The sequence below is a fragment of the Rattus rattus genome, chromosome 4, assembly GCF_011064425.1.
Source record: "Rattus rattus isolate New Zealand chromosome 4, Rrattus_CSIRO_v1, whole genome shotgun sequence".
NCBI lineage: Eukaryota > Metazoa > Chordata > Mammalia > Rodentia > Muridae > Rattus > Rattus rattus.
The window spans coordinates 133,729,724-133,754,661 of record NC_046157.1 but is presented as its reverse complement, the minus strand read 5'-3'; the positions used below and the strand labels follow the sequence as shown (position 1 = coordinate 133,754,661).

The window sequence follows — 24,938 nt, the reverse complement described above, 5'->3', positions numbered from 1 at the left end:
ATGTCTAGGAGGAAACCCTAAAGTCAGAATGCAACATCTCTGTGGCGAGTTGGAGAGTTAAAAAATTGATGAAAAGGATTTTCAAGATCCTAGAAAATATAAGGTGGGGGACTGGAAGGATGTTTCTGACGTTAAGATTGTTGGCTGCTCTTCCAGAGGACGTGAGTTTGGTTCCCAGCACCCACACCACACAACATGTTCCACAATCAGCTGTATCTTGAGTTCCATGGGATCTGACGGGGCTTTCATGGGTACCCACATGCATCTATGCATGCACAGAGACACCTTCTCTTAATGCCATCATGAAGCTAGTGCATACCTTTAGGCTAGCACTTAGAGAGGTGGTTGGACTACAAACAAATACAGGCAACCCAATACCAAGATATTTTATAACCAGTGTAATTCTAGTTTCATGAGAAGTTATATGGCCTTCATGGATATTCACATACATATGTGCACATATACAGACACACATTTACAGCAAAATAATATATATGTATGTATGTATGTATATATATGTACACACACATACACAGATAGAGGCAGAGATATATAGAGATTGCCAGGTGTGGTGGTACATGATGCATAACTCTAATTCCAGCATTCGGAGAGACAGAGGCAGGAAGACCACTGTAAGTTCTGGGCCAACTAGGGCTACATAGTAATATTCTGTCTCAGAAGGGGGTGGGTTGGGGAGACATACAGCAACAGAAAATACAGTAATATCCTCAAAGTACACAAATAACTTCATTTCTTTGTTAAGAACAAGGGGGACAGGGGGCTGGAGAGACGGCTCAGTGGTTAAGAGCTCTGACTGCTCTTCCAGAGGTCCTGAGTTCAATTCCCAGCAACCACATGGTGGCTCACAACCATCTGCAATGGGATCTGATGCCCTCTTCTGGTGTGTCTGAGGAAGCTACAGTGTAATAATATTTAAAGAAAAAAAAAAAAAGAATAAGGGGACATGGCTACATTTCTATAGAACTTTCTAAGTCTGTGACCCCATGGTAGAAGTAGACGTGTTTTTATAACAACCTGGTATGCTTGAATCTTAGATTATCTATGAGGCGGTAAAATCTTTGATGGGTTCATAAAATGAATCTGGGGACAGTATGTCACTAGATAGTTTGTGGAAAACTCTTTACATTATTTAAAAGTTCTTTTTTGTTTATGTTTTCAAGACAGTTTTCCCTGTGTGGTTTGTTTGTTTGTTTTATGTATATGAGTACACTGTTGCTCATACGCTTGCGGAAGACTTTTGTAGTTACTGAAGCCCAGCCCAGTAACTCAGAGCTCAGAGAAGCCGCGCCTGCTGCCACGTCTGCTTTCGGTTTCTAGGCGTCTCCATTTTGTGGACCCCAAGGCACGCAGTGAAGTCTGAGACCTGAGCCTCTCAAGAAGCCACTTAGGGGCCGGACCGGTACGTGACTTGCGCGGTGTAACCCGCGCGCTACTAGCGGCGCAGCGCGAGCCCGGGACCCTAAGTCCCGGACTGCTGTGCCTGGCGCATTCTAGTAGGCCCTGGAGGTCTCAGCCCTGCGCCGGCGCGCAGGGGACGGCGGGCGGAGCCGGGGAGGGCACGGAGGACTGCAGCTCCTCCACAGGCTGGGCACCGGTCAGGGCGTAGGGCCACCGCAGGTGGGGACAACCCCCAGTCTAAGGCAGTTTGTCATGTTCAGGCATGGGACCCCCGGAGAAGTACCTCTTAATGACCCTTGAGTACTCCGGAGCTGTAGAGAGCGCATCCTGAGGACAGGAGGGAACGCCCACAAACCCCAGGGGGAACATTCCTGTGTTTCAGTCGAAACTTTAAAAAGATTAACTTTTGCTGGCCGAGCCACAATTAGTCATGCACAAAACATTTTGAGAATTACTCATTTCCTGGAGTTGAACTGTCCAATTACCAGTTTTCCTTTTAAAAAGTTGATTCTCTATTTGGGTGGACAAGTTCGCTTGGACATTAACAAAGGAAAGGCCACTGGTATTCACAGTGGCTAGAAAGCTGGAAGTCAATTCAAGACATCTAATAAATCCCTCGGGTTCAGGTAACTTTTGAAATTTGTTCTTACACTAAAAGGGGTGGGGCCAATAGGGAGTTACATGGGTCAGGCCTTGACCAAGAGGGATGATCTAAAATCTAAAACCTCTCTAAAAAGAGATTTTTAGATAAAAGATCTAGTTTCTGAACAGAGCAAAAAAGCCTCAGCTCTCTGTTATCACAAACAACCTTGGTTTGTATGCAAATTACTTTTTATTTTATGCTTCGGTTTTCAGAGGCAGGGCTCTATGTAGCCCTGGCCCTCCTTGAACTCACTCTGTGGACCAGGCTGGCCCAGACTGCAGAGATCCACCTGCACCTGCCTCCTGATTGCATGGCTAGGATTAAAGGATTGCTGCTATTAGTCATTGCTCCTGGGAACCAACCAGAGATAGCCACTTAGCCACAGTTTATAACCAATTGAAAGTCCAGCCGGCAGTGACGTCACTTAGGTATTGGGTGTATTCAGTGACCAATGTCCAGGGTACAGAGTTTTTGAAAGCAGAAACCATGTCCCAGCGCCTCCCTTGGCAGCTGCGGGGGCTCGGGGGGGATGTGGGTAAGCAAGCAGTTTGACAGCTAAGATAGGCAGTTTGCTGGAGGGGGAGGTTTGCACAGGAAGGCAGTATAACAGAAGCTAAGCTACCTGGGGCATCTTGAACTCGGGTTCCTAGAATAAAGTTGTCTTGCCCCGTCACACCACCAGCACTTAGCTGTAAGCGAATTTTCAAAGCTTTCTTTTCAGAAACTGTCATTTTGGTCAGCAATTCTTTTATTTGTAGTCTTTCTGCTGAATGACCTGGTTAAAAAACCGGGCCTTTCTTTTTTGCCTTGGTCTTACTATGTTGCTTAGGATGACCTGCAATTCCTGATCTTCCCTCCTCAGCACCCACCCCCGAGCCCCCGCCTGCCCCCCATGCTGGGCCTGCACCACCACACTCAACTTAAATGACTTTTTTTAGAAGTTTTATGTTGTATATTGTTTTTGATGACATTTGTTTCTCTAGCAAGTCACCACTTGCTAACCTAAACTCAGTTTACCAAGTTTCGAGAAACCGGGGTGGGGGTGGGGGGTGGGGTGGTGGTGGTGAGGGGGGTGGGGTGGGGTGTGTGTGTGTGTGTGTGTGTGTGTGTGTGTGTGTGTGTGTGTGTGTTTGGGTTTGGGTTTCCGAGTAGGGGCGGAAGTTGGTTCCTTTCTGGCTTCCTGTAACTTTCCTCCGATCTCTTCGGATTTTGGAACCCAGCAGTCTTGGGAGAGTCTCATAGCACCTCCTTCCTGAACCTGTTGGGCTGGCTGGGCGAGTCACCGGGTTCACAGCTTGGGCCAGTTCCACAAGCCAACCTTCCAGGATGCCAACTGAAGGGACCGCTCCTATTTGTGTTCTTTCCAGTGTCTCGTTCGATCCAGTTTTCTGGAGGTCTCCCGGTGAAAACAAGTGACAAAGCCACTGTTGAGTGAGATGGGCCAGCGACCGCCCGGTGTGAGTAATCTGAGAACCCCTTCTATTCTTGCTGTTCCTACAGGGACTTGGGCTGTTGGAGAGCTGACTCCTGATTAATGTAGGAAAGTGTTTGTTTCCTATCTTCCACTCTTGGTTCCTTCTGTGCTTTTTGGGAATCCACTCTCAGCACCTCCAAACTTGTGGCACATTTAAATCCAAATCTTTCTTGAAGAGAGCCAAAGACTTATTAAATTAAACTCGTTTCTGGAATCAAATGCCTCCTTGTTAATTTAGTGAGTGACTCTGGGTGGAGTAAAGTTCTGGACAAGGTACTTGGTTGTCTTTGGTTTGTTTATTTATTTCTATAACCTCAGCATAGAGGCCGCCGGGACAAAGCTCAAGGACAGCCTGCCCTGGAAAGAAGCCTGCTGGCCAAGTGTGGGGCAGTAAAGGTTTGGCCCAGGGCCTTCTGTACTCAAAGCCTTGTTTTTCTTAAATCTGTGAAGCAAGAACCACTACCTGTGCTGTGATGCCCCAGCTGACCTTCACCTCTGGGAACATCCCACCTGGGGCAGCTGTCCTGCTCCTTACCAAGGATTCTACTTCTTATTTTGCATTGTATATTAATATTCAAAACCTTTCAGGCAAGTTATAAGTAAAGTATCCCTGAGTTTAGTACCTGCAAAGTAAATACAGACACCGCCCCCACCTCCCACAAGCCCATCCCCTAGAGATAGCCAAAGGTTGCTGGTGCTAGTCTCATACATTGGTGTGCCCAAATAGAGCCTTTTGATTACCTTTAAAAGACTGAGAATTTTCCCTCCCTCCCAACCATCCCCACTTATTTTTGTATGTATGTCTCCAAACAGTCTTTCAGAACGGATGTTCGTGGTGTTCTTACTTCTACATTTCCCACCCTAGTTTCCCCTTTCCCATCTTGTGCAGTGGCCACTTGGATTTGTTTCATTGGCTCAGATTTTTTTCCCCTCCTCCCTCTTCAATTCTTAGCTTTGGGGAATAATTTCTTTCTTTGTGTCACATTTGAAAGAAAAAGACCGTGTGTGCGTGTGAGTGTGTGTGTGTGTGTGTGTGTGTGTGTGTGTCTGTCTGTCTGTCTGTCTGTTTGTCTGTCTGTGTCCTTGAATCTTGTCTTTCTAGGTGAAATTGAACTCTTTTTTTCCTGCTCTTTGTACCGTATTCTATATTTATGCTCATTTCATGATCTGAACTCTCAGACACTTTTTCTTTATTGGTCATTTAATACCAGAAAACTACAACAAATCTTAGCTTCATTATTTTCCTCTTTCTGGGTTTTCTTTGGTTGAGCCCACTGAAAGAATTAAGTTCTCCCAGCTTGGTGTCAGATTTACCACATATGCGAGACTGTGTTCTGCAGTGAGCTCTCCAGTTGAGGAAGAATGTAGTATCTTGATTTTTGAGACGGCGTCTCACTGTAGCCCAGGCTGGACTGAAACTCAGCATGTAGCACAGCTTGGCCTTGAATTCTCCAGATCCTCCTCAGCCTCCCAGCTAAGATTGCTGACATGAACCCCCGCACCCAGGTCCAGCACAGTGTTCGACCTCTACCTGGTACCTCAGTGTTTCAGTGTGATTGAAAACTCCTGCTGCTTTTACTGCTTTCAAGGTTTAGTGTGCTTTGAAGTGAGTGACTTGCTTCAAAGATCTTGTTTTACCAGTGGGAACCAGAGCTTCGTGGACCTGTGACATGTTCCAGACGTTAACCTCCCCTCTGCCTTAGGCATCTGAAATCCTTTAAAAAATACTTTTTTTCTCTTGTAGCTTTAGTTTTTGGTTTTGTTTGAGATTGAGTCTCCTGGAGCCTGGGCCTCCTTGAACTCCTGGTCCTCTCTGTTGCCGTAGTTACAGGTGTGCATTGCCATACTTGACTGAAAAGCATTTTTTAAAAGTTAGATCTTTGTTTTAAAAGGTAGGCACTTGACAGATCTCTTGCTCATACACCTCTAGGTGTTACAGAGGGGGTCCATCATGGCCCCTGATAGAAATGAAAGTGTATGCATAAATCTTTCTCTGCTGACTGACACCCCATTCCCCCTTTAATTAGGAAACACAAAAGTTGTACAAGTTACATGCAGAACCATGGCTGGGTGACTACTGAAACCCGAACAAAAGTTTTTTGCCTGACTTATGCCCTGCTTAAACCCCAAGACCATGCTATTTTAATCTGACAGATAGTTAGAGCTGTGCTTAAAGGCCTAGGGAACCTATTAAATGTTGTGGTGGGAACTGGGGGGTTGTATATATAGCACAAAGCTGTGCCCTGGAGAAATGATGCAATTACTCTCTGCCCAGGTTCTCCATAAACAAGCTGGCCATCACTCAGCCTTAATGTGGAACAAGTCTCGTTAAGCATGATTGTTTTCAGGGAATGTCAAAGAATCTTAAAAAAAAAAACAGATAGGTGGGAAGTTAGGGCTACCAAGGGTGATGGAGCAGATGAAGCAGATGGACACTTTTTACTTTATTTTCTCTATTCGTCCATTTTGAGTCCCCTGACACCCGCACCCCCACCCCATTTCCATGTAACTTTATCATCGTAAGCAGCAAGGGCTGAACAGGAACCCAAGGAGAGCAGGAACCTGAGGCAGGAGCTGACTCAGGGACCACAGGCAAGTGCTGCTTCCTAGCTTGCTCCAGAGTTTCTTAAAACAAAGAGAACTTATTATAATTAGAAAAACTTCTATATCGAAAGGAATTTTTCGAAGCTTCATCTTGTGGCCATATGTACAACTTTGGTTTTTGAACTGAGCTTTTGGGTAACTGGTCAAATGTATTTGCCTGGTTGAAATTTTAACTCAAGCCAAGCCAAACTTCCAATGTGGTAAATGCTAAGCTATGTTCTCTTAGGCATTTAGTGTTGTTTCTCGGCTCACCTTTGATTTATTTTGCTTTCTTTTCCAGACAGGGTTTCTCTATGTAGCCCTGGCTATCCTAGAACTCACTCTGTAGACCAGGCTGTCCTCAAACTCAGAGAATCCACCTGCCTCTGCCTCTGCGCGCTGGAATTGAAGGCACGCCGCCAGCTCGGCATTTATTTTCTTTTTCAAAGACAGGATCAGTACGTAGCCAGCCCAAGATGGCCTTGAATTTGCTCCTCTGCCTCAGCCTTGCAAGTGCTGGATTTACATGTGTATATTACCAGACTTTGAGAAAGAATGTGGTTTTCCTGACTACTGTTACACGAAAATATACCCCCAGTTCCCTACACTCCACATCAGATGGCTTAGATGCTTACAGAACAACGATAACAAAAGACAAGACTCATCTCTTCACTGTACAACTTAGAAAAGAGGTTTGATCTCTGGACTCAGGTTTTGCCAAAGCATTAAAATCTAAAGTCTCACTTAAACCAAGCAGTTTGGCCTGTTTTTTGTTTTTGTTTTTTTGTTGTTTTGTTTTGGTTTTTTTTTGTTTTTGTTTTTGTTTTCTGCTAAGGAAATAAAAACTCTGTAATTTATGAATGCAGCAAATCTTGCCCCATGGTTTTTTGGAACAAATTGAGTGAGTACTGCAACAGTTCATGCGTGATTGTATTTTTAACTGACACCATCCCATATAAGATAGTAGTTCTGAGGATATTAGGCTGTTGTCTTGTCTGAGGGAAAATTACTTTTAAGTTTTAGGCACATTTTGCTGGGCATGTTGAATTATGCCTCCAATCCCAGCATTCGGGAGGCAGAAGAAGGCAGATGCTCTGAGAGTTCGAGGCCACCCTGGCTAACACAATGAGTTCCAGGACAGCGAGGACTATGTAGAGAGACTCTGTCTCAAAACAACAACAACAGCAACAGCAACAACAACAACAACTTTTTTTAGGCACTTCTGAATCTGTCCTGAAACAATCACACATGTCGAAAATTGGGTTTGAGGTTGGTGAACGAATGTTCTGGCATATACATCTTAAGAGTTTAAGAAATGACCGCTTATTAAGAGTTAGTGCAGAGGATACGTTTTTATCAAAACGTGTTGAGAATTAGTTGGCCCTTTTACTGAAAGGCTAGAGTTTGGCTGGAGACACTGTCTTCCCATTTAAGATGAGTTCTTATCAGCTCACAGGAGGCTAATCACCATTTTTAAAAACACAAAGCCAAAACCTTTCTCCCAAAATTCTGTGTTCCTTAGTCTGTAACCAGAAAAGCTTGTATCTTGCACTCTCTCCCAGAGTAATATAACCATAAATTTCAAAGTCACACCCATTATGAAGATTAGACAATTTTAAAGAAGGAAGGAATCTAAACAGTAGTGCATGAGCCTGTCGGACTTTTTTAATCTGTCATATCAGGAAATGAACCCAAAATTCCTGTGCAGCCCATGTTAAGAGAATCTGAGCTTCATGTTGTAGAAAATATAAAAAATAACCACAAACCCTCGCTAGCCAGCAGGGTAGTTCATAAACCAAATTAAACATCTTCTATCAATTATATTACCAATAAGCAACTTACCAAACCAGGACTTAACCTGAAATAAATCGATCTGTCAAGCTCTCTACCCCGAGCCTCAGAGTTTATTTACTAATAACTTCTATAGTATATATCTGCATTCACTCTGCCTGGTGTTACAGACTTTTATCAACCGCTCTACTGGGAGTCAGTGACTAATTTTCCTTTAGTTCCAAACGATTGGTAAAAAATCCCCACTTGATTCGGGTAATCTCTCTACTCTCTTCTTCTTAAAAACAAACTTAATCACTTTCTAATAATACCAGTCGTTAAGAAGCAGCTTGTCTAACTAGGATTTTAACCCAGAAATTCCCGTGGAGCCCACATTAGAAGGAATATGAGTATCTTGAACGACTTTCTAGACAACTTTCTTTAAAATGCAGCTTTAATCTCCATCTCTCTAGCTGCCACTACTTATCTCAGCAGGGGATCTACTAGGCTGTTTCCTTGTTTAAGGGTCCCCTGCTTGGACCATCATGTGACTCAACTTGGCACTGGCCTCCTCTTACTTAAATTTTCTCTTAGGCTTACTAGTGGATTTTTGTCCACCATGTTGGACACCTGTTGCTATAAAATTCTAAAAAAAAAGTTATCTTTTATTCTCACTAGGTCCGGCACCGTAGTGCCCCAAGATATCTGGTAGATACCTTCACCTCAGTCAGCAAAGCCTCTCACCTGCTCTGCTCCATCCCATATCACACTGCCGATGGCTTCTCTCTGGGCCTGGCAACAATCTCTCTACCCATCTAGTTCCCAAGGCAGGTTGCTGCCAGGCCAGACATACACATCCCAATTCCATGGTGGTCTAGTGTCTCCAGCCACCACATACTCTCTTGAACTTAAATCGCCACATGAAAGAACACACAACACAATAACCTCTGACCCAACTGATAAAATATAATTGCCCACCTAGACATACAAAGCCCTGTACACATCCATCCCTTAAGAACATTCATAACAACCTGTAAATGTGCAGAGAGGAATCTTTTTTTTTTTTTTCCCTTTTTTTCGGAGATGGGGACTGAACCCAGGGCCTTGCGCTTGCTAGGCAAGCGCTCTACCACTGAGCTAAATCCCCAACCCCACAGAGAGGAATCTTAACATCAGCCTCCACAGCCTGAGTTCAAATCCCAGCAACCACATGGTGGCTCACAACCATCTGTAATGAGATCTGATGCCCTCTTCTGGTGTGTCTGAAGACAGGGAGACTATAAGACTACTTACATTAAATAAATAAATCTTTAAAAAAAAAAAAAAAAAAACATCAGCCTCCACGTTCTCTCTGATGCTTCCTCCCCCTTTCCTGTTCCAGTCTCCTCCTCTCTCTAAAACTTTTCTCCTGCCCATCCTTTCTTCTCATCCAATGACAGGCCTCATTCTGCCTTGTACCTGCCTTCACCTATATGACATCATCCTATAATACCCAGCCTCTTATAACCATAATCCCGTCAGTCAGTGCTGTCATTAGTTCATTCAGTGTAGAACAGTCAAGCTCCGTGCCCAGGCTCCAAGTGTGATACCCTCTCGTGCTGCCAGTTCCAGCTTGCTTCAGTGTAGGTTGCAAAGGGACAAATGGGCATTGTATATGTGCCTATCTGCTGCAACTGGGTAGTCCTGTGCCATCTGTTCAAGAGCTCTGAGGCCCGAGCCTGGCAGGATACCTAGGGCCTACCACACACAGCTGACTGAAGGGGAGAGTCTGTCTCTCATCACGGTCTAACTCAGGCACAGCATGAGAGAAATGCCTGAAGACAGTACAAACTGCTGTGAAGGAGGGCAAGATGAGCCCGTTGGTGAACCAGGGCAAGCTGTGGAAGAGAGCTTGAAGTACAGAATTTCAACATGGTGCCGAGTGGGGTGGGGGAGCTTTCTCAGTGGAGGCAACTATGAAGAGGTAAAAACAAAACCTATGTTGGTGAACATGGAGGTATTTCGAATTGGATTATGGATAATGCACAGAAATGGAAGGATATTCTTCGTGCTTGAGCTATGTAGGAAATGTCTGTCCCAGCAAGAGATTAACTCCGAGATGGGTCAGGCCACTATCAGCTGGATTCCATTTGATTGCTCCTGGTGACTCTGCTCCATGCTTCTGGGTCCAGCTAGAAGTTTAACTTCTTCCTCCAGGTTTGTGCTGCCATGCCTGGCGGCAGTCCCTTTATAAAGCCCCCGCTCTGCTTTTTGTTTATGCATTAAGCACTGAACTTAGGGCCTTGCACATGCCGAGCGAGTTCTCCGTCACCGAGGACACACCCCTAGCTCTCTTTCTACCCTTTGAGATGGTTTCACTAAGTTGCCCAGGCTGGCCTTGAACTCACTGAGTCCGGTCAGGTCTGGAGCCTTCACTTCTTCTGCCTTAACCTCCTGCGTAGCTGGGATCATGCGTCACCCAGCCTGACTTTAAAGCCCCCACTTACCAGCTCTCTTCCCTTGGAAGTCTGGAAAGCTTGGAAGGGACACAGGCAAAGAAAAGGAGTTTCATGCAAGGGCTGTATAAAAGGCACCTACTTTTGTGTCAATTTATAATCGGGACCATTTATCCTCTGTGGGGAACATTATTTGTGTGAAATGTGTTGCTTGCACTGAAAACATTTCAAATGATTATTTTGCCCCAGCCAATGGTTATGTTTTAGTGCAGGTCTGCAGCACCACAAGCCAGGAACCACAAGATGATTATTGCACGTCCTCCTTTGACTGACTTGAGAGGGGGTGGGAATTGGCATTTGAGGTATATACCTTACATTAGAAGTGCCCACGGCGGGGGGGCAAAGGTAAGTGTATTGTATGAGCTGTTCTGCTTGTCTCTGGGTCCTGTGGAAGGGAAGGATGAGCTCTGACATTCCAGGTAGGTGCACAGAGCTCGGTGAGATGCTCACATTGTACTCTTCAGAATCGTGCAACTCTGTCTGGCTTCTGGAAACTTCTGGATGAGTCAAGTTCCTCATGTTCTTATCTCACTTCCTGGGTACTGGGAAGTTCCAATTTGGCCTCTGGCAAGACAAACTTAACATATTACTGCCCAAGTTGTGTGGTTGCTGAAACACATTTGTTTTCACACTGTCTTCATGGCGGTAACGTTGCTGTGGTTGCTATGCCCTCTCCTTACTTCAGATGAAAAGCAAGGCAAACAACAGATTAACTATGTCTTAAAGAAGCTAACCAGTCATTGTACTGGCTGCCGTGTGGCTGACTGGATTACTTTGCAATTTGAACGTCAGGTGACTGGGAGGCACCTGACTTTAGTGAAACAGTTTGAGAAGGCTGACCAAAGTTGCCACACTGTACTGTTAATGATGCTAGATGCCAGAGGGGATGATACAAAGGAGTTACTGATCACACCTGTGTGGACATTTCCAGGAGAGCCTTACAAAGTAGGTGGGCCTGCAAGTTAAGGGTTTTGCTGTGCAGATGGGTGGAAACAGTATAATCCAGGTAGAGGCTTATGGAAGATGACTTGTTGAGGTTTAATTAAAGCCAAACGTGCAGTGTGTATATTGATGAGATGCAGGCAGGACCAGATCATGATTGGCCTTGTGCAGTCTTGGGACCTGTAGTGGGAGAAGGGCAAGTTCATTTTGATTGAATATAGACTCGGGCAGCCTAGAGGCCGAGGTGTTGAATAAGCCATTTAGGGAGCAGGCACAGAGAGGTTCTAGGATGGGTATGATGATCAGAGAAGGCCTGGGTAGAAATGGTGGAGAGAGGTCAGCCAGGGGAAGGGTTCTAAGGAAATTAACAGTATCTGGTGGAGCAGAGCAGGTTTACAAAGACCTCGTTTTATTTAAATGTTCTGGTGCATATTTAAAGTACAGAATCTGTTAAGATAGTTGCTTCTGCGGTAGGACAGATGGACAGGTCAGTTGTCCCACTTAGCTACCCATTTTCCCCTCTGTGGCAAGAGTAGTTCTAAATCTACTCTTAGAACAGAAATCCTAAATACAACTCACTTTCAGCAAAAATTTCCAGCACAAAACACGTAGAGCAAAAAGTCGGGAGAACAATTAGCCAACTATAGTTCTCTGATGTGGTTTAGTCTTTCACTCACCCAGCCTAACTGTTGCTTTATATCCTTTGACCTCCCCATTTCCTGTCTCACCCTGGGCCCAGGAAACCACTGTTGATTCCCTGCCTCAGTATAAAACCTTTAAAAAAAAAAGTCTGCATATGAATGAGATCATGCAAAATTTTTCCTATGTTTTTCATCTTTCATTTCACATAATTTCCTCTCATTTTATCCATGTAGCAAGTGGCAGAGTCTTCTCTTTCTTGAAGCCGAGTAATAGTCAGTCGTCCACGCACGCACGCACGCACGCACGCACGCACGTGCGCACGCACTGTGGGGACGGGGATCCATTAGGAATCATGCCAAGGAGTGGGTCAGAGTGAAGGGAACTCAACACTGAATGCAGGTCGTTTCTTCACGGGGTGCTAGCCCTGTGGAAGGAGATAAAGTGAGGTGCTTGTTGGTTTAAGGGACTCAGGCTCGGGGGTTTTGTGATAGTCACTTGTTTAAGACAGAAGGGCCTTGGCCATGTGTCTGAGGTGAGGCTGGGTACTGCAGGTGGGACTGGGGAGAACTGTGAAGGCCGGAGGAGCCTTCCCCTGGGGGAGGGAAAAGAAGGCAAAGAGAATCCTGCAAACAGACTGCCCAGCAGATGCTGAGGACACAGGAAGTAGTGCGGTGTGGTCTTCCTTCCTCCGCCTCCCACTGTTCCGGTTTTAATGAGTGTGTGCGCACGCATGCGCATACATGTAATACACTCATACACGTGTTAAAGGTACATTTATGGAGGTCAGGAAAACCTGGAGGGGTCAGTCCCCAGTCCCCAGAGGGTGTGGGTCTTGGGGATGGCACTCAGGTTCTCAGGCTTGGTGGCAGGCACCTTTACCCACTGAACATCTCCACCCTCCCCTACCTCCCATGTGTCACTTACATATTTTATAATATATACATTAACCTCTAGCATCTGAGAGAAGAATTATTCTTCTGAGAATCTGTTGAAACTCTTTAAAAATTGTATATTTTAATTAGATTTCAAAATAGTAGGTTCCATGTGTTTTCTTCCTAATTCTTGGTATTGGCTACCCCCAGCCCCTGATTTTTGCTACTCTAGATGTGAGTGGAAGAGACTCTGGATCTGAAAATGGGGTACAGGGTGACTAGCCATTCCAGTTAGCCCAGGACAGAATATTTCCTGTGATATAAGAATTTCGATACTAAAGCTGGAAAGTTCTGGGTGTGTTCGTCTTGTTTGCCTATCTGAGGTGTTACAGGGGTGGATGTCAGGAGGAAAAAAGTAAAGGAATGTAAGATTCTGGCCAGAGAATTTGGTTTCGGGTTCAGTATAGAGAAAATAAAGTGAAGCCGGGTGGTGGCAGTACATACCTTTAGGGGAGGCAGGTAGATCTCTGAGTTTGAGGCCAACATGGTCTACAGAGTAAGTTCCAGGGCTTCAGGAAGAGAAACCCAGTCTTCCAGGAGGGGTGGTGGTGAGATCATTTCCCGGCACTGTTATGTGTAACTCATTCATCCATCCCTTTTGCGTTCTAGTGCCAGTTCTGAGTCACACACTCATGTCTAAACAGTGTTTGACCACCAAGTTGCCTCTGCTGCAATCTAGGCAAGGAGGCCTGTGGAGCCCCAGGACCTTAGAGCCTCTTTAGCACTTTCAGCCATTTTGGAATATCCATTTTGGATATCAAGTGTGTTACCACCGAAAGGCCTAAAGTGATTCTGTCTCTAGACCGGTCTCCTTTTCTGAAACTGTTGCTATTTTAAGCAGGTACTTTGATGTTCTCATGACTTGCTCCAGAAATGAAACTGAGACTGGCTTTAGTTTTTCAGTGCTCTGGTTGTTAAGGTTAAAGACAATGTGTACCGAATGGGGAACTATGTGGGTGTGGAAAAACAGGGGAGACAATGAAAAAATTTCATCAGAAGAAAGGGGGAATTCCTGTAGAATCTAGAAAAGGCCAGATGCCAGTTCTGTCTGGCTATAGAAGCAGTACTGTTTGAAACAGGGGGTAGTTAAATGATGGGATTGGATGTTTGAAAAGCAGGGAGGAATCTGAGCATGAAGAGCCTTGTGCTGCCCTTGGGAGTGAGAGCAAGCGACTGCAGAAGTAAGTGTTGTGCTGGATAGAGTCCACGAAGATGGCTTGGCTACTGAGAGCCATGACTGAGTCCTTTCATTGAGCTTAAAAGCCTCTGGTCTGGAATAGGGCTCTGTGGATGGTGCCATCTGTAACCTCGTGAGTGTCCGCCTGTCTGACTCTGAGACTTCTTATATTTGAATTCCCTGACTAGCTCAAAATTTAATTGCCCGTTTATTCTACTCTAAATAGATACATGCCAACGTCCTTCATTACAAGTGACCATCTTCCTCATTGTTTAGGGGTGAATCTCTGTGCCTCTGACTTTACCCCCAGAATCCCAATCTCTCTAGTGTATGTCCCACCTTTTAATCCGACCTCAGCTCATTGGTCACTCAGCTTCTTACTGAGAGCTGGTTCTTCCACTCAGTGCACAAGAGATCATCCCTCCGTGTATCCTTGGGGAGAAGGCTAACCTAGCAAGCCTGAGTTCAGTCACTGCACTGCAAAACCAGGTTTGGTGCTGGGTGCCAGCACTTGTGAGGCAGAGGCAGGCAGACCTTTGCGAGATCAAGGCCAGCGTTCATGGTGAGATCCAGGACAGAGTCACAAAGTGAGACCCTGTCTCAGAAAAATACCAAAGCAAACAAACAAAACCAAACCATATCCCAGGTACAGTGACATGACCCTGTAATCCCAGTACTCAGGAGGACTAAAAACATTTGAAAAATGCAATGTTAAGGCCAGCCTGGGCTACATAAGCCTCTTGTTTCAAAAGAAATCAAACAAAAACTCCTATAGCTTCCACAAAGCCTACTCTTATCATTTGAACTAGTAAAATCTGACCTGTCCTTGTGGGTACTTTTGGGAAGTCTTTAGCTATTCTTCTAAGGTTTATCCATCTACATAAATAGAAAGGAAATTCTGAAAGTTTCCCCATGGTGTGCAATTTTTATACTGTCTCCCTCTCCCCCACCCCCACCCGTTTTTCTTTTCTTTAGCACTTGTACCAGGCTCTGTCCAGAAGATACAGAAACTAAAATTCCACTTCCCAAACTCACTAAGAGTTTTTGTGACTCATTAGTGATTTCCAACTTAATCGCACATGGCCAGAGACTGTGAGGTGGAGTATGCTGATCCTGCCTTTGCATTCTGTGGGGATGCACACTTGGAATCCCAGTGCTGGGGAGACAGAGACAGGGGCATGCCTGGGCTCACAGGACAGCCAGCCTAGCCTGTTTAGAGAGTTCCAGGCCAGTGAGAGACTATCTTTGCCTCAAAAAAAAAAAAAAAAATCATGACAGCTGATGCTTGAGGGTGACACCTGAGGCTGTCCTCTGGTCTCCACACACTGTGCACACACACACACACACACACACACACACACACACACACACACACACACGGCTATCTCATGGTATATATATAACCATCTGCTTTACGCTTTAGTGAAGTTCGTGATTTCCCTTTAAATGTCTTATTACTAACAGTGAAGTGTCGTTGTTATTTTAGATGTATTTTGAAATTTACATTTTTCATGATTGTTGCTAGTTTATAGACTTACGGTTGACTAGTTTTTATTTATCACAGATTTTAAAACTTTGCCTTCTCCTTAATCTAACGGTTGGCTTGTCGGGAGACTTGGCTTTTCCTCCATGGGAAATCTTATTGTCCACGAGTAATTACAGTTATTTGTTTGATTATGTTCTATTTCTTATGGTCTCACTGCCCTGGCTTTGCCCTTCGGTAAACTGTCTAATACAATGTTTGTCTTCAGGCTCGAGCCTGAATTTTAAGGGGCCGCTTCTAGCCCCTCACCAGAAAGCACAGTGTGCGGTGGTGCCCTTTCTAATCTGATCCTATTGCTGCCTGGGAAGATGAGGGTTTTACTTTAATATACTCAGCGGTGTTTTGGAGGGAACTGTTTTTGTTTTTCTTTTTTCAGGCATATGGGTGTTTTGCCTGCATATGTGTATGTGCAGTCTAGAGCCTGAGGAGGCCAGAGTTGTGGATCAGATCCTTTAGATCCCCTGTCATTGGAGTTTCCTGGGATTATGAGCCACCACATGGGTGCCAGGAATCCAACTCAGGCCCCATGGCAGAGCAGACAGTGCTCTTAACCTCCGAGCCCTCTCTCCAGCCCCAGCACCTAATATTTTTATTATACTGAATCTTCTTACTTATGAATAAAGTATGGCTCTCCATATATCTGGGCCTTTAGTAATGCCTTTTTAATAATTCATGTTTTTTCCATTAAGGTCTTGCGTAGCTTTTGTTTGGATCATTGTACATATTATCTGTGATAATATGTGGTAAACTTTTAAGTGATTAGCACAGTAGGTTTTAAACTGCTTTCTTTTTGACTCTATATATATATGTGTATATATATATATATATATGAATAGATATAGAGATATAGATAGATATCTTTTTAATTTCTTTTACCAGCTGCGTGTTGGAGCAGGTGCTTCTGTGTTTCATGCTGCATCTCTGTGCACTACAGCTAGATGTTTGTTTGTTTTCCCATTAATCAGCACTTTATTTGAGACACGGATGGTTTCACACTGGCCTGGAACTCTCTAAACAGTCTAGGCTGGCTGTCCAGTGAGCCTAGGCATGTCCCTGCCTCTGTCTCCTCAGCACTGGGATTCCAAGTGTGCATCCCCACAGAGTGCAAAGGCAGGATCCACAGTCTCTGACCGGACCCAGAGCTAGCACCAGGGGATGATGGCCAAAACCAGCTCTCAGATGACCCTTGGGGAGCAAACTTGCCATGCATACGTGCTGTTGATCTGAACTATGGGCTGCGGAAAGGCTCCTTACGTTTCTAAACACACTCACGTAAACCTTCAGAGGCAGGCTGCGAGAATGTATTCTGTTTGTTTTGTCTGTTGTGGCAATGTTAATTTTAGAAGGTTTGTTTATTTCTATTTATGTGAACGAGTGTTTTGCCCTGTGTATTATATATGGGCACCGCATGCATGGGGTGACCAAAGAAGTCAGAGAGGGCACTAGATTCCTTGGGAACTGGAGTGATGGAAGGCTGTTGAGTGCTGGGAGCCAAACCACAGGCTTCTGGTAGAGTAGCAGGTACTAGGGAGCCATCTCTGCAACCCAGTGATTTTAATTTTGCTGGGGCTAACTGATGGATGAGTTTCTGTCCAGCGTAAGATCAGTTCTTCTCTAACTGGATACGACGGTACGGATCTATTCTCAGTACTCCAGAGGCCGAGAGGACGACTGACATGAGCTTGGGGCTAGCCTGAGCTTTTATAGTGGGTTTCAGGTTTCTGGGGGGATTCTGCATTTGCTTCTGAAGGTTTTGCTGACTTCCCTACCCTTGGGAAAGTTTTTATGACAATTTCTTGGCCTGGTCATAACAGAAAATCCAACAAAACTGATTATTTTGATTCCAGCTAAGCCTCTTATTTCTGTGCTTTTCTCTGTCAAGTGCCCAGAATTCAGAGCCACAGAGAACTGACTACACTGCGTGTCAGCTTTCAGGCAGGGAGGTTTGCTGAGTGGCTCTGCCTGGGGGTCTGTGCTTTCCTTCCAACATTTTCTCACCCTACCAGATGCTCCCCCTGAGTAATTGGGATTCAGCTGCAAAAATACCCTTCCCATGAGCATGCCCTTCCCATGCTCCTGCTGAGTTCCCAAGCTCCATGCTTCTGCTCCGGCAGAAGGCACCGTAGGTCTGACGGGAGGAGACAACCTAAGCAGGAGCTGTTCCATGTTAACTCTCAAAAGGCGATGAAGCACACAAGTTAGATGACTGCCTTTGCGAGCAGAACTAGGCCGTTTGTTTTTACTAGTTTTGCTCAGTTCTTTTGCAAGTATGACTGGAGAGTTCAGATACTTTTTCTTGTTTTTACGTTTAATGATCTCATTTATTTTTCCCTTATTTATTTCTCATTGTACATGTGAATATTTTTAGAGATCAGTGCATAATAGCATCTACCATAAGAACATTACAGCTTGTTTAATTTTTGCCTCTCTCTTCCCTGCCAAGGGTATTCTTTGGAAGGAAAGAATATAGTTTAAAAAGGAGTTTGTGACAAACACTGGCGTGTTGGGTTAAAGCACTGTTCTGGGAATGCTATGCAGGCTTTTGACATCTGAGACTCATAAATTAATATTGAGACTTTTTTTTTAAAGTATTCTGAGCACTGCTTTTGCTGTGTTTAGAGATGCCATTAAATTTCATCCCTTTAGTTATAAGTAGTCCTATTTAAATTTGGAGTACTGGGTGTTCAGACTGGCATAGGCACACCAATAAATATACATATTTAAATGTTATACAAAATACATGAAACCATTATAACTAACAGTTGGGTTATGCTTCTATTTTTTCCCTTTGAGATCAGAGTGGTTTGCTTGTTTGTTTGTACATTTTCTCAGAGACAAGGTCTCATGTGTAAGGGCTGGCAAGATGGCTCAGTGGGTAAAGGTGCTTGCTGCCAAATCTGATGACCTAAGTTCATGTAAAAGGAGAGAAATGACTCCTGAAAGTTGTCCTTTGACCTTCACTTGCATGTGGCATGCCCACAAGTCCCCTCCCTGCAAATATAATAAATAAAATAAGTAAATGAATAAATGTATTTTAAAGTTAAGACCAAAAGAATAGACAGTGCTGATTATTTATAGCCTAAATTTTAAAACTGCTCAGTTGTTATAGAAGAAATTGACAGTACTCAGCCATGCCTTCAGCTGGGCATAGTCTAGAAGTTCAGTCCTCCCAAATCTTCTGGCCATGTCCCCTGATGCCAAAGAGAGTTTTGATGGCCATTGCTGCCATGGAGTGGTATATTGAGGTTGGGGGACCTGGCACATTTCTCGAGCTCAAGGTCCTAGGACCTAATCAGAATCCACAAAGCCCTGCTGGAAGGTCCTGTGGGAGTTCGTGATGGAGTTGTGGGCGAGAGTGGCAGGCTGTAGTAGATATGAGGTGGGAAGTGGGAAGGCAACTGGAGAAGGGGACGGGGGAGGGTAGACAGGGGAGGGCGGAAACCTCTTCTTACTCACGAGTTCCCTTCAGGGTCCCCTTTGCGAAACCTGCATTTGTTCAGGATACCTGTGTAGGGCTAAGGAGAGTGGGCGGTGACCTCTGTCAAATCAGCTGCTTACTCATTGGACTTTTTCCCCCGCCCCCGCTCCCCGCCCCCGTCCCTGTCCCATCCCCGAGTTCTCTCATAGTAACTTAGTCATATTAGCGCCACAGCAGTGATTTCCCCTTACCCTACTTTACATTCTGATTAAACCATGTGGGATTTTTTGGACACAATTTCGTCTTTAATTTCATTTCCTTGAGTGTCTGGGTTTTCCTCTGTGTCTTTGGGCTTTTGGCTCAGTCTTTGACTCTGTCTACTGAGGATCTCTGATGACTTATTAGGGAGGCCTGTCGGAAAGGGAGGGCCTGGGCTTTGACTCTCAAGCCTACGTGTTTTGATAAGAGGATTGTTTCTCACCACAGGGTGTCTCTATTGCAAGAACTCTGAAAGAGATGAAGAGAGCCCTTAGCAATGATGCTGACTTCTCGTGGTTCCCGGAGCCCTGCTGAGCAGATGGAGGCTGGCCCAGAGCCTGACTTCTGTGGTTCTGAACATGGCCCTGAGCACTGTGTCTGCTGAGGTCATTCACCAGGTGGAGGAGTCTCTTGATGAGGATGAGAAGGAGATGATGCTCTTCTTGTGTAGAGATGTGACTGAGAATCTGGCTCCACCCAACGTCAGGGACCTCCTGGATAGTTTAAGCGAGAGAGGCCAGCTCTCCTTCGCTGCCTTGGCTGAGCTGCTGTACAGGGTGCGGCGGTTTGACCTGCTCAAGAGGATTTTGAAGACAGATAAAGCAGCCGTGGAGGACCATCTGTGCAGAAGCCCTCACCTTGTTTCCGATTATAGGTAACTCGTCAGCTCTGACCCGAGCCGCCCTGGGGGAGGGGGAGAGGTGGTCTAGATGGGAGGGCAGTGAGAAGACCTCACCGTTTCCTCTTCTCTCTGATCAAACTTCCTATGATACTGCTTTATAGTGTGGAACTTCTGGATTCTGTTGGTTTGTTTGTTTTGCGTTTTTTGGGGGTAGCCTATTATAGCCCAGGCTAGTTTGGAACTTACTGTGTAGCCCAGGCTGGGCCTCCAGTTCATAGCGATCTCCTTGCCTCAGGTGGAATCATAGCTTGTTTGAATTAAAAACAAAATGGTTGTTTAACAGGTAAGCAACTGAGTAAAAGATCATAATGGAAGTGGACAGGACAGATGGTGTGTGCTTGCCAGAAGGACAGATTGACAAGAAAGGAAGAAAGAAGAAACAGCATAGAGTCACTCTCTCTTGCCAGCCCCTGATGGTGTGGGAGCTGCAATGCTTTGGAAATTTCTGGTACTGAGAAAGGAAATACCAAATCTGAGTAATCTTCCTGCTGTCATAGAACTGCGTCTTTTTAAACTTTCCTCTGACCCTGGCCTGGCCTGCCAAGGAAGTGTAGCAGGGCGGGGCCTTCTTGTACTGTTCCTTCCTGGCTCTAAGGAGCCCAAGTTGGACATTTCTTCAATGAACTACCTTTTAGCCCCCTTGTGGTTAAAGCTGGACCAGTTATCGAAATCCCTTAAGTACAAGAGCCTCCTAGCCGCTCCTTTCCCCTGATGCAGGAGTCTGAGGAAGGACTGAGTTTTCTGAGCAACAAAGAGACCTCGTTCCTCTAAATTGCTTCCTCTTCTTCACTTGGTTGTGTAATACGTATTTAGAGATGGCGTCTGTCGTCCAAACTACTGAAGAGAGCGAAGGCAGCTGGGCTTTGGCAAGTGTGGAGAGTTATTGTTGGAAGGTCTGTGTTAAACCCCAGACCCTACACAGGCTGAGCCAGTCAACTAGCCTTACAAAAGAAAGGGTAGACAGCTCAACTAGCTACACTGGGTGACAAAGACGGGCAATCCCAGCTTCTCTGGAGACCGAGGCAGGAAGATTGTGGGTCCAAGTAACATAATAAAGCTCTGAGAAGGCAGAGCGGGTGGGAGGATGTTTGGGGCTGGGGCTCAGTGGTTGGTTGGCACTGGCTTAGGTCGAATCTCAGCACCATGAACAGAACTACACCAGTTGGATGGTGTACCAAGTGGCTTTGTATGCAGGATGCCTGGGATTGTTGTTATTCTTGGTACATGTGCAGCCATGTCACCTCACACAGCTGGGGGACACTAGCTGGGTCTCAGAGACTAGGTTCAGGTGCAGTGAGTGGGAATGGGGTGTCAGGCCCTCTGTCGGAGGCTAGCAATTGGGGTGAAGCAATTGACCTATCCAGCCTTCTGTTCAGCTGCCTTCCCATGAGCATAAGCCAGGGAGCTGGCTAAGGGCAAAAAAAGGAATTGAAGACTCTCGCTTCCCTAAGAATGGTAGAGTCTACCTGGAAAAACATCCTTCCACACAGTACCACAACGTATCCTGGGTGTCCCGATAAAGTAATGGCTGCTCCAGCTAGAACAGGAGTGACTGCATCAAGAGGGGCTTTTCAGACTAAACATTTGTGGTCGTGAGCCCCGTGGTGGATGTCTTTTACTCTTTAAATTAAAATGTGGGCCAAGATATTGGAGATGTTTCTTTGCTTCAGGATCCCAGACTTCAGATGTGGTTCATCAGACAGAGAGTAGTCTGTATCTTTCTTGTTACTCATACGTTTCATTTCGCTATTACTTCTGGGGATCTAGGGGTTTTTTCTAGGGGAGCCTCTGCTTTCCCCAGTAGTTTTCAGAGCTGTTAGAAAGGGAAGTACCGTGTCCTGGTGCAAGGCCAGGTGTGGTGGCGGACTTGTGTAGTCCCAGCACCTAGAAGGCAGAGGCAGGTAGATTGGGGCGGATTCCAGGCTCATCTGTCTATACAGTGAATGCTCAGCTAGCCAGAGCTGCATAGCAAGAGCCTGTTTCTAAAAACCAAACCGACCAACCAACCAGACAAGTAAACAGATAGAGGAAGATGAGTTTTCTATTTGAATTTTCTTATTGTCTCTTGGAGAATATCAAGGCTTTCTGTTTTATAGATTTGGAACATAGTCCATGGGGCAAGTATTAGTCTAGCTGTTGCCTTAAGTGAGGTATGGGCTCTTGGATTCTTGTCCAGGTTTACTAAAAAAGCTTTTGTGGTTTACAGGGTGCTGCTGATGGAGATTGGGGAGAATTTGAATCAATCTGATGTATCCTCCTTAATTTTCCTTACAAAGGATTACACAGGCCGAGGCAAGGTAACCAAGGACAAGGTGAGTTGCCTTTTTCTTGGCACCCGTTTCAGAAGCCACCAGAAGTAGGGCAGGCTCCTTGTGGTATGAAGACAGGGGAGTGGGTAGCCTGCTGCCATGCTTCCAGGATTCAGACATCTGAAGTGACTTTTCATAATACTGGTAGCAAGAGAATTGATTTTTAATTAAGAATAGGTTTGTATTATCTCCTCATGTGGTCTTGGGTGTTTTTATGCTTAGATTTGGTCCTGATTTCTATAAAATGGACAGGCCTGGCTTATATCAATTTTCTGATTTGACAGCTCTCTTCGGGGTTGGGCAACCTAGCTGCTTATGTGGAGTAGAGATCTGGAGGACTTGCTGATCCTCTCTCTTCATGCCTGCACACCAGTGTTTATTTCCCTGGACAGCCTGTGGAGGTGGTTTGGTGTAAAGGGGCTGGCGTGTAGGTCCTTCTGACTCATCTATCTGGGAAGTGGCTAGTGTAGGATTAGAACTGTTGGGATTGTTGGAAGACTATTCCAATTACTGCTGACTTCACCTGTTTGCCTGAGCTCTGGGTAAGCCAAGAAAAACCTACATCTCTGATGGTGACAACAGGTCTTCCTGGTAGCTACCCTACTTCTAAGAATTTCCTCAGGCTCCCTCATAGATATAGGAATATGGGAGAGCAACGCATTCCCACATCAAATGTAGAGTGAAGAAGAAAATGAAAACAGGGATCTTGGTGGTGGGGGGAATTGCTGACCAACTCCTTCCACTTACATAGGATCGATTACGCTTATTGTCCTTGTAAAATAACGAGAACAGTTAAGTAACCAAATGTTAATCATGTGAGCAGAATAAAATCCAAGCTTTTGAAATATGGTTCTTTCATGATCCTGGTGGTTGAAGTTCAGTGAGTGAGTGAGAGAGCCCCATTCCTTCACACAGCCTCCCTCTGGGTCAGGATGATCTGAAACGCTGAGCATTAGTGAGAATAGTTTTAGAACTTTCAAATGGCCTTATGAGGATTCCTTTTATCAATCTTTTCCTTAGCTACATTCTCTTTCCAGACACACACACACACACACACACACACACACACACACACACACACACACACCACCCCCACTCTGGGAATCCCTTGTAGTGTTTACTATAATGCCGGCCTGGATTTTTGTAAGAATATTATCTCAGGACAAGTTCCTTCTTGGACCTGATTGTTCCCGACTCCATGTTGATGTGAGACAGCCCTTGTATCTACCTGTCCCAAACATGAGAACATGTTTATGACCAAAGGAGTTAGCATAACAGACAGACAGATTCTCATGTAGTCCAGGCTGGCCTCACTGTGTAGTAGAGGATGGCCTTGAAACATCTGGTCTTCCTGCCTCTGTCTCCTGAGCGCTGGGATTACAGACATTCTCCACCACATCTGGTGCTGGGGAAGTCGAAGGCAGCATGCACAAGAGCTAGGCAAGCACTCTACACCAGAGCTCGAGCTCCAGCCCCCATCTCTGTGAGTCAGATTCAGAGGGGTTCTTTGTTCTGGGTAGAGCTGTCTAGATTGGGATAACGAGTCACCCCCAGCTCTCATCCTGTCACCTTCTCCTGTTCTGTCCCAATGGTCTAGAGTTTGCACTGGGGACGTGTCAGCTCCACTCACATGTGTTTCTTGTTGTTGGCTTTTTTAGAGTTTCTTGGACCTGGTGATTGAACTGGAGAAACTGAATTTGATTGGTTCCGATCAGTTGAATTTATTAGAAAAATGCCTGAAGAGCATCCACAGAATAGACTTGAAGACAAAAATCCAGAAGTACACGCAGTCCAGTAAGACATTTTGGCTTCTCAGTGGTCTTTTGTACTTTACTCTGTGCATGGTAGCCGTGGTCTATGAAGATTGATCTGTTGGATGCGTGGCTGAAACACAGCCCGAGAGTCCCAGCCCCCTCTAGGCTGTCAAGAGATCACATTCCCTTTTTAGCCTTCATTTCCCAGTATCCCAACTCTGCTGGCAAAGCTCCTGCTGAAAATTGTCACCAAGCAGTCCTTAACATTCTGGTCTTTAAAGATGTCTGTAGCTCGGTTTTTAAAGGGCAGAGAGGCTGTGAACATTCAGGACTTTGTAGGGTGAATCCTGTTACCCAGCTCCATGTTGAACCTGATGACCACCATTTAACTCTTGGTGGTGTCGCTGGATCTGATTGCTGTCCTATATTTGTGCTGTTTCATTAAGCCTCATGGAAAAGGTCACTTTTGATTTCTTTAGTAAAGGGGGTCAGCCTTCTCCCTTACACCACCTTGTAACAGCATCAGCTTGCCTTCTCTATGGAAAGTCACTGTCTCTGTAGGGTCACGGTCTAAAGATCATGACGAAGACTTGCTAATCTACATGGCAACCTGCCCTCTGATAAAGAATCAGAAAGAGGAATGGTACTTAGTTTTCTCTTTAATTAAAAAAAATATGTACACATATAATGTATTTATATTATATAAAATATGTAATATATTACATATCTTATTTATAAAATAGTATAAAATATAATACATATATAATATATTGTGTGTGTGACCCCACACATGTACACATGCATATGTGTGTGCACTCACCTGCTCATGAACCCCATGTGTGAGTTGTTTCTTTCCTTTCACCATATGGATCCTGGGGTTTGAACTTAGGTCACCAG

General features: G+C 45.1%; 1 protein-coding gene across 4 annotated transcripts in view; it reads left to right on the top strand.

Annotated features, from left to right (window-relative positions):
* The first annotated feature begins 1,288 nt into the window (after nt 1–1,288).
* Cflar (CASP8 and FADD like apoptosis regulator) overlaps nt 1,289–24,938 on the top strand; it is a 48,214-nt gene continuing 24,564 nt past the window's right edge. The window contains exons 1-5 of one of the 4 annotated variants that reach the window (XM_032901163.1): nt 1,289–1,420; nt 3,430–3,519; nt 19,525–19,951; nt 22,185–22,290; nt 23,946–24,081. In XM_032901163.1, coding sequence (XP_032757054.1) covers nt 19,656–19,951; nt 22,185–22,290; nt 23,946–24,081 — 538 coding nt within the window. In that variant the 5' untranslated portion in view covers nt 1,289–1,420; nt 3,430–3,519; nt 19,525–19,655. Of the gene's footprint in view, nt 1,421–1,601; nt 2,046–3,429; nt 3,520–19,524; nt 19,952–20,261; nt 20,427–22,184; nt 22,291–23,945; nt 24,082–24,938 lie in introns of those variants that run through there. The other 3 variants (XM_032901166.1, XM_032901164.1, XM_032901165.1) reach the window with 3 other exon arrangements.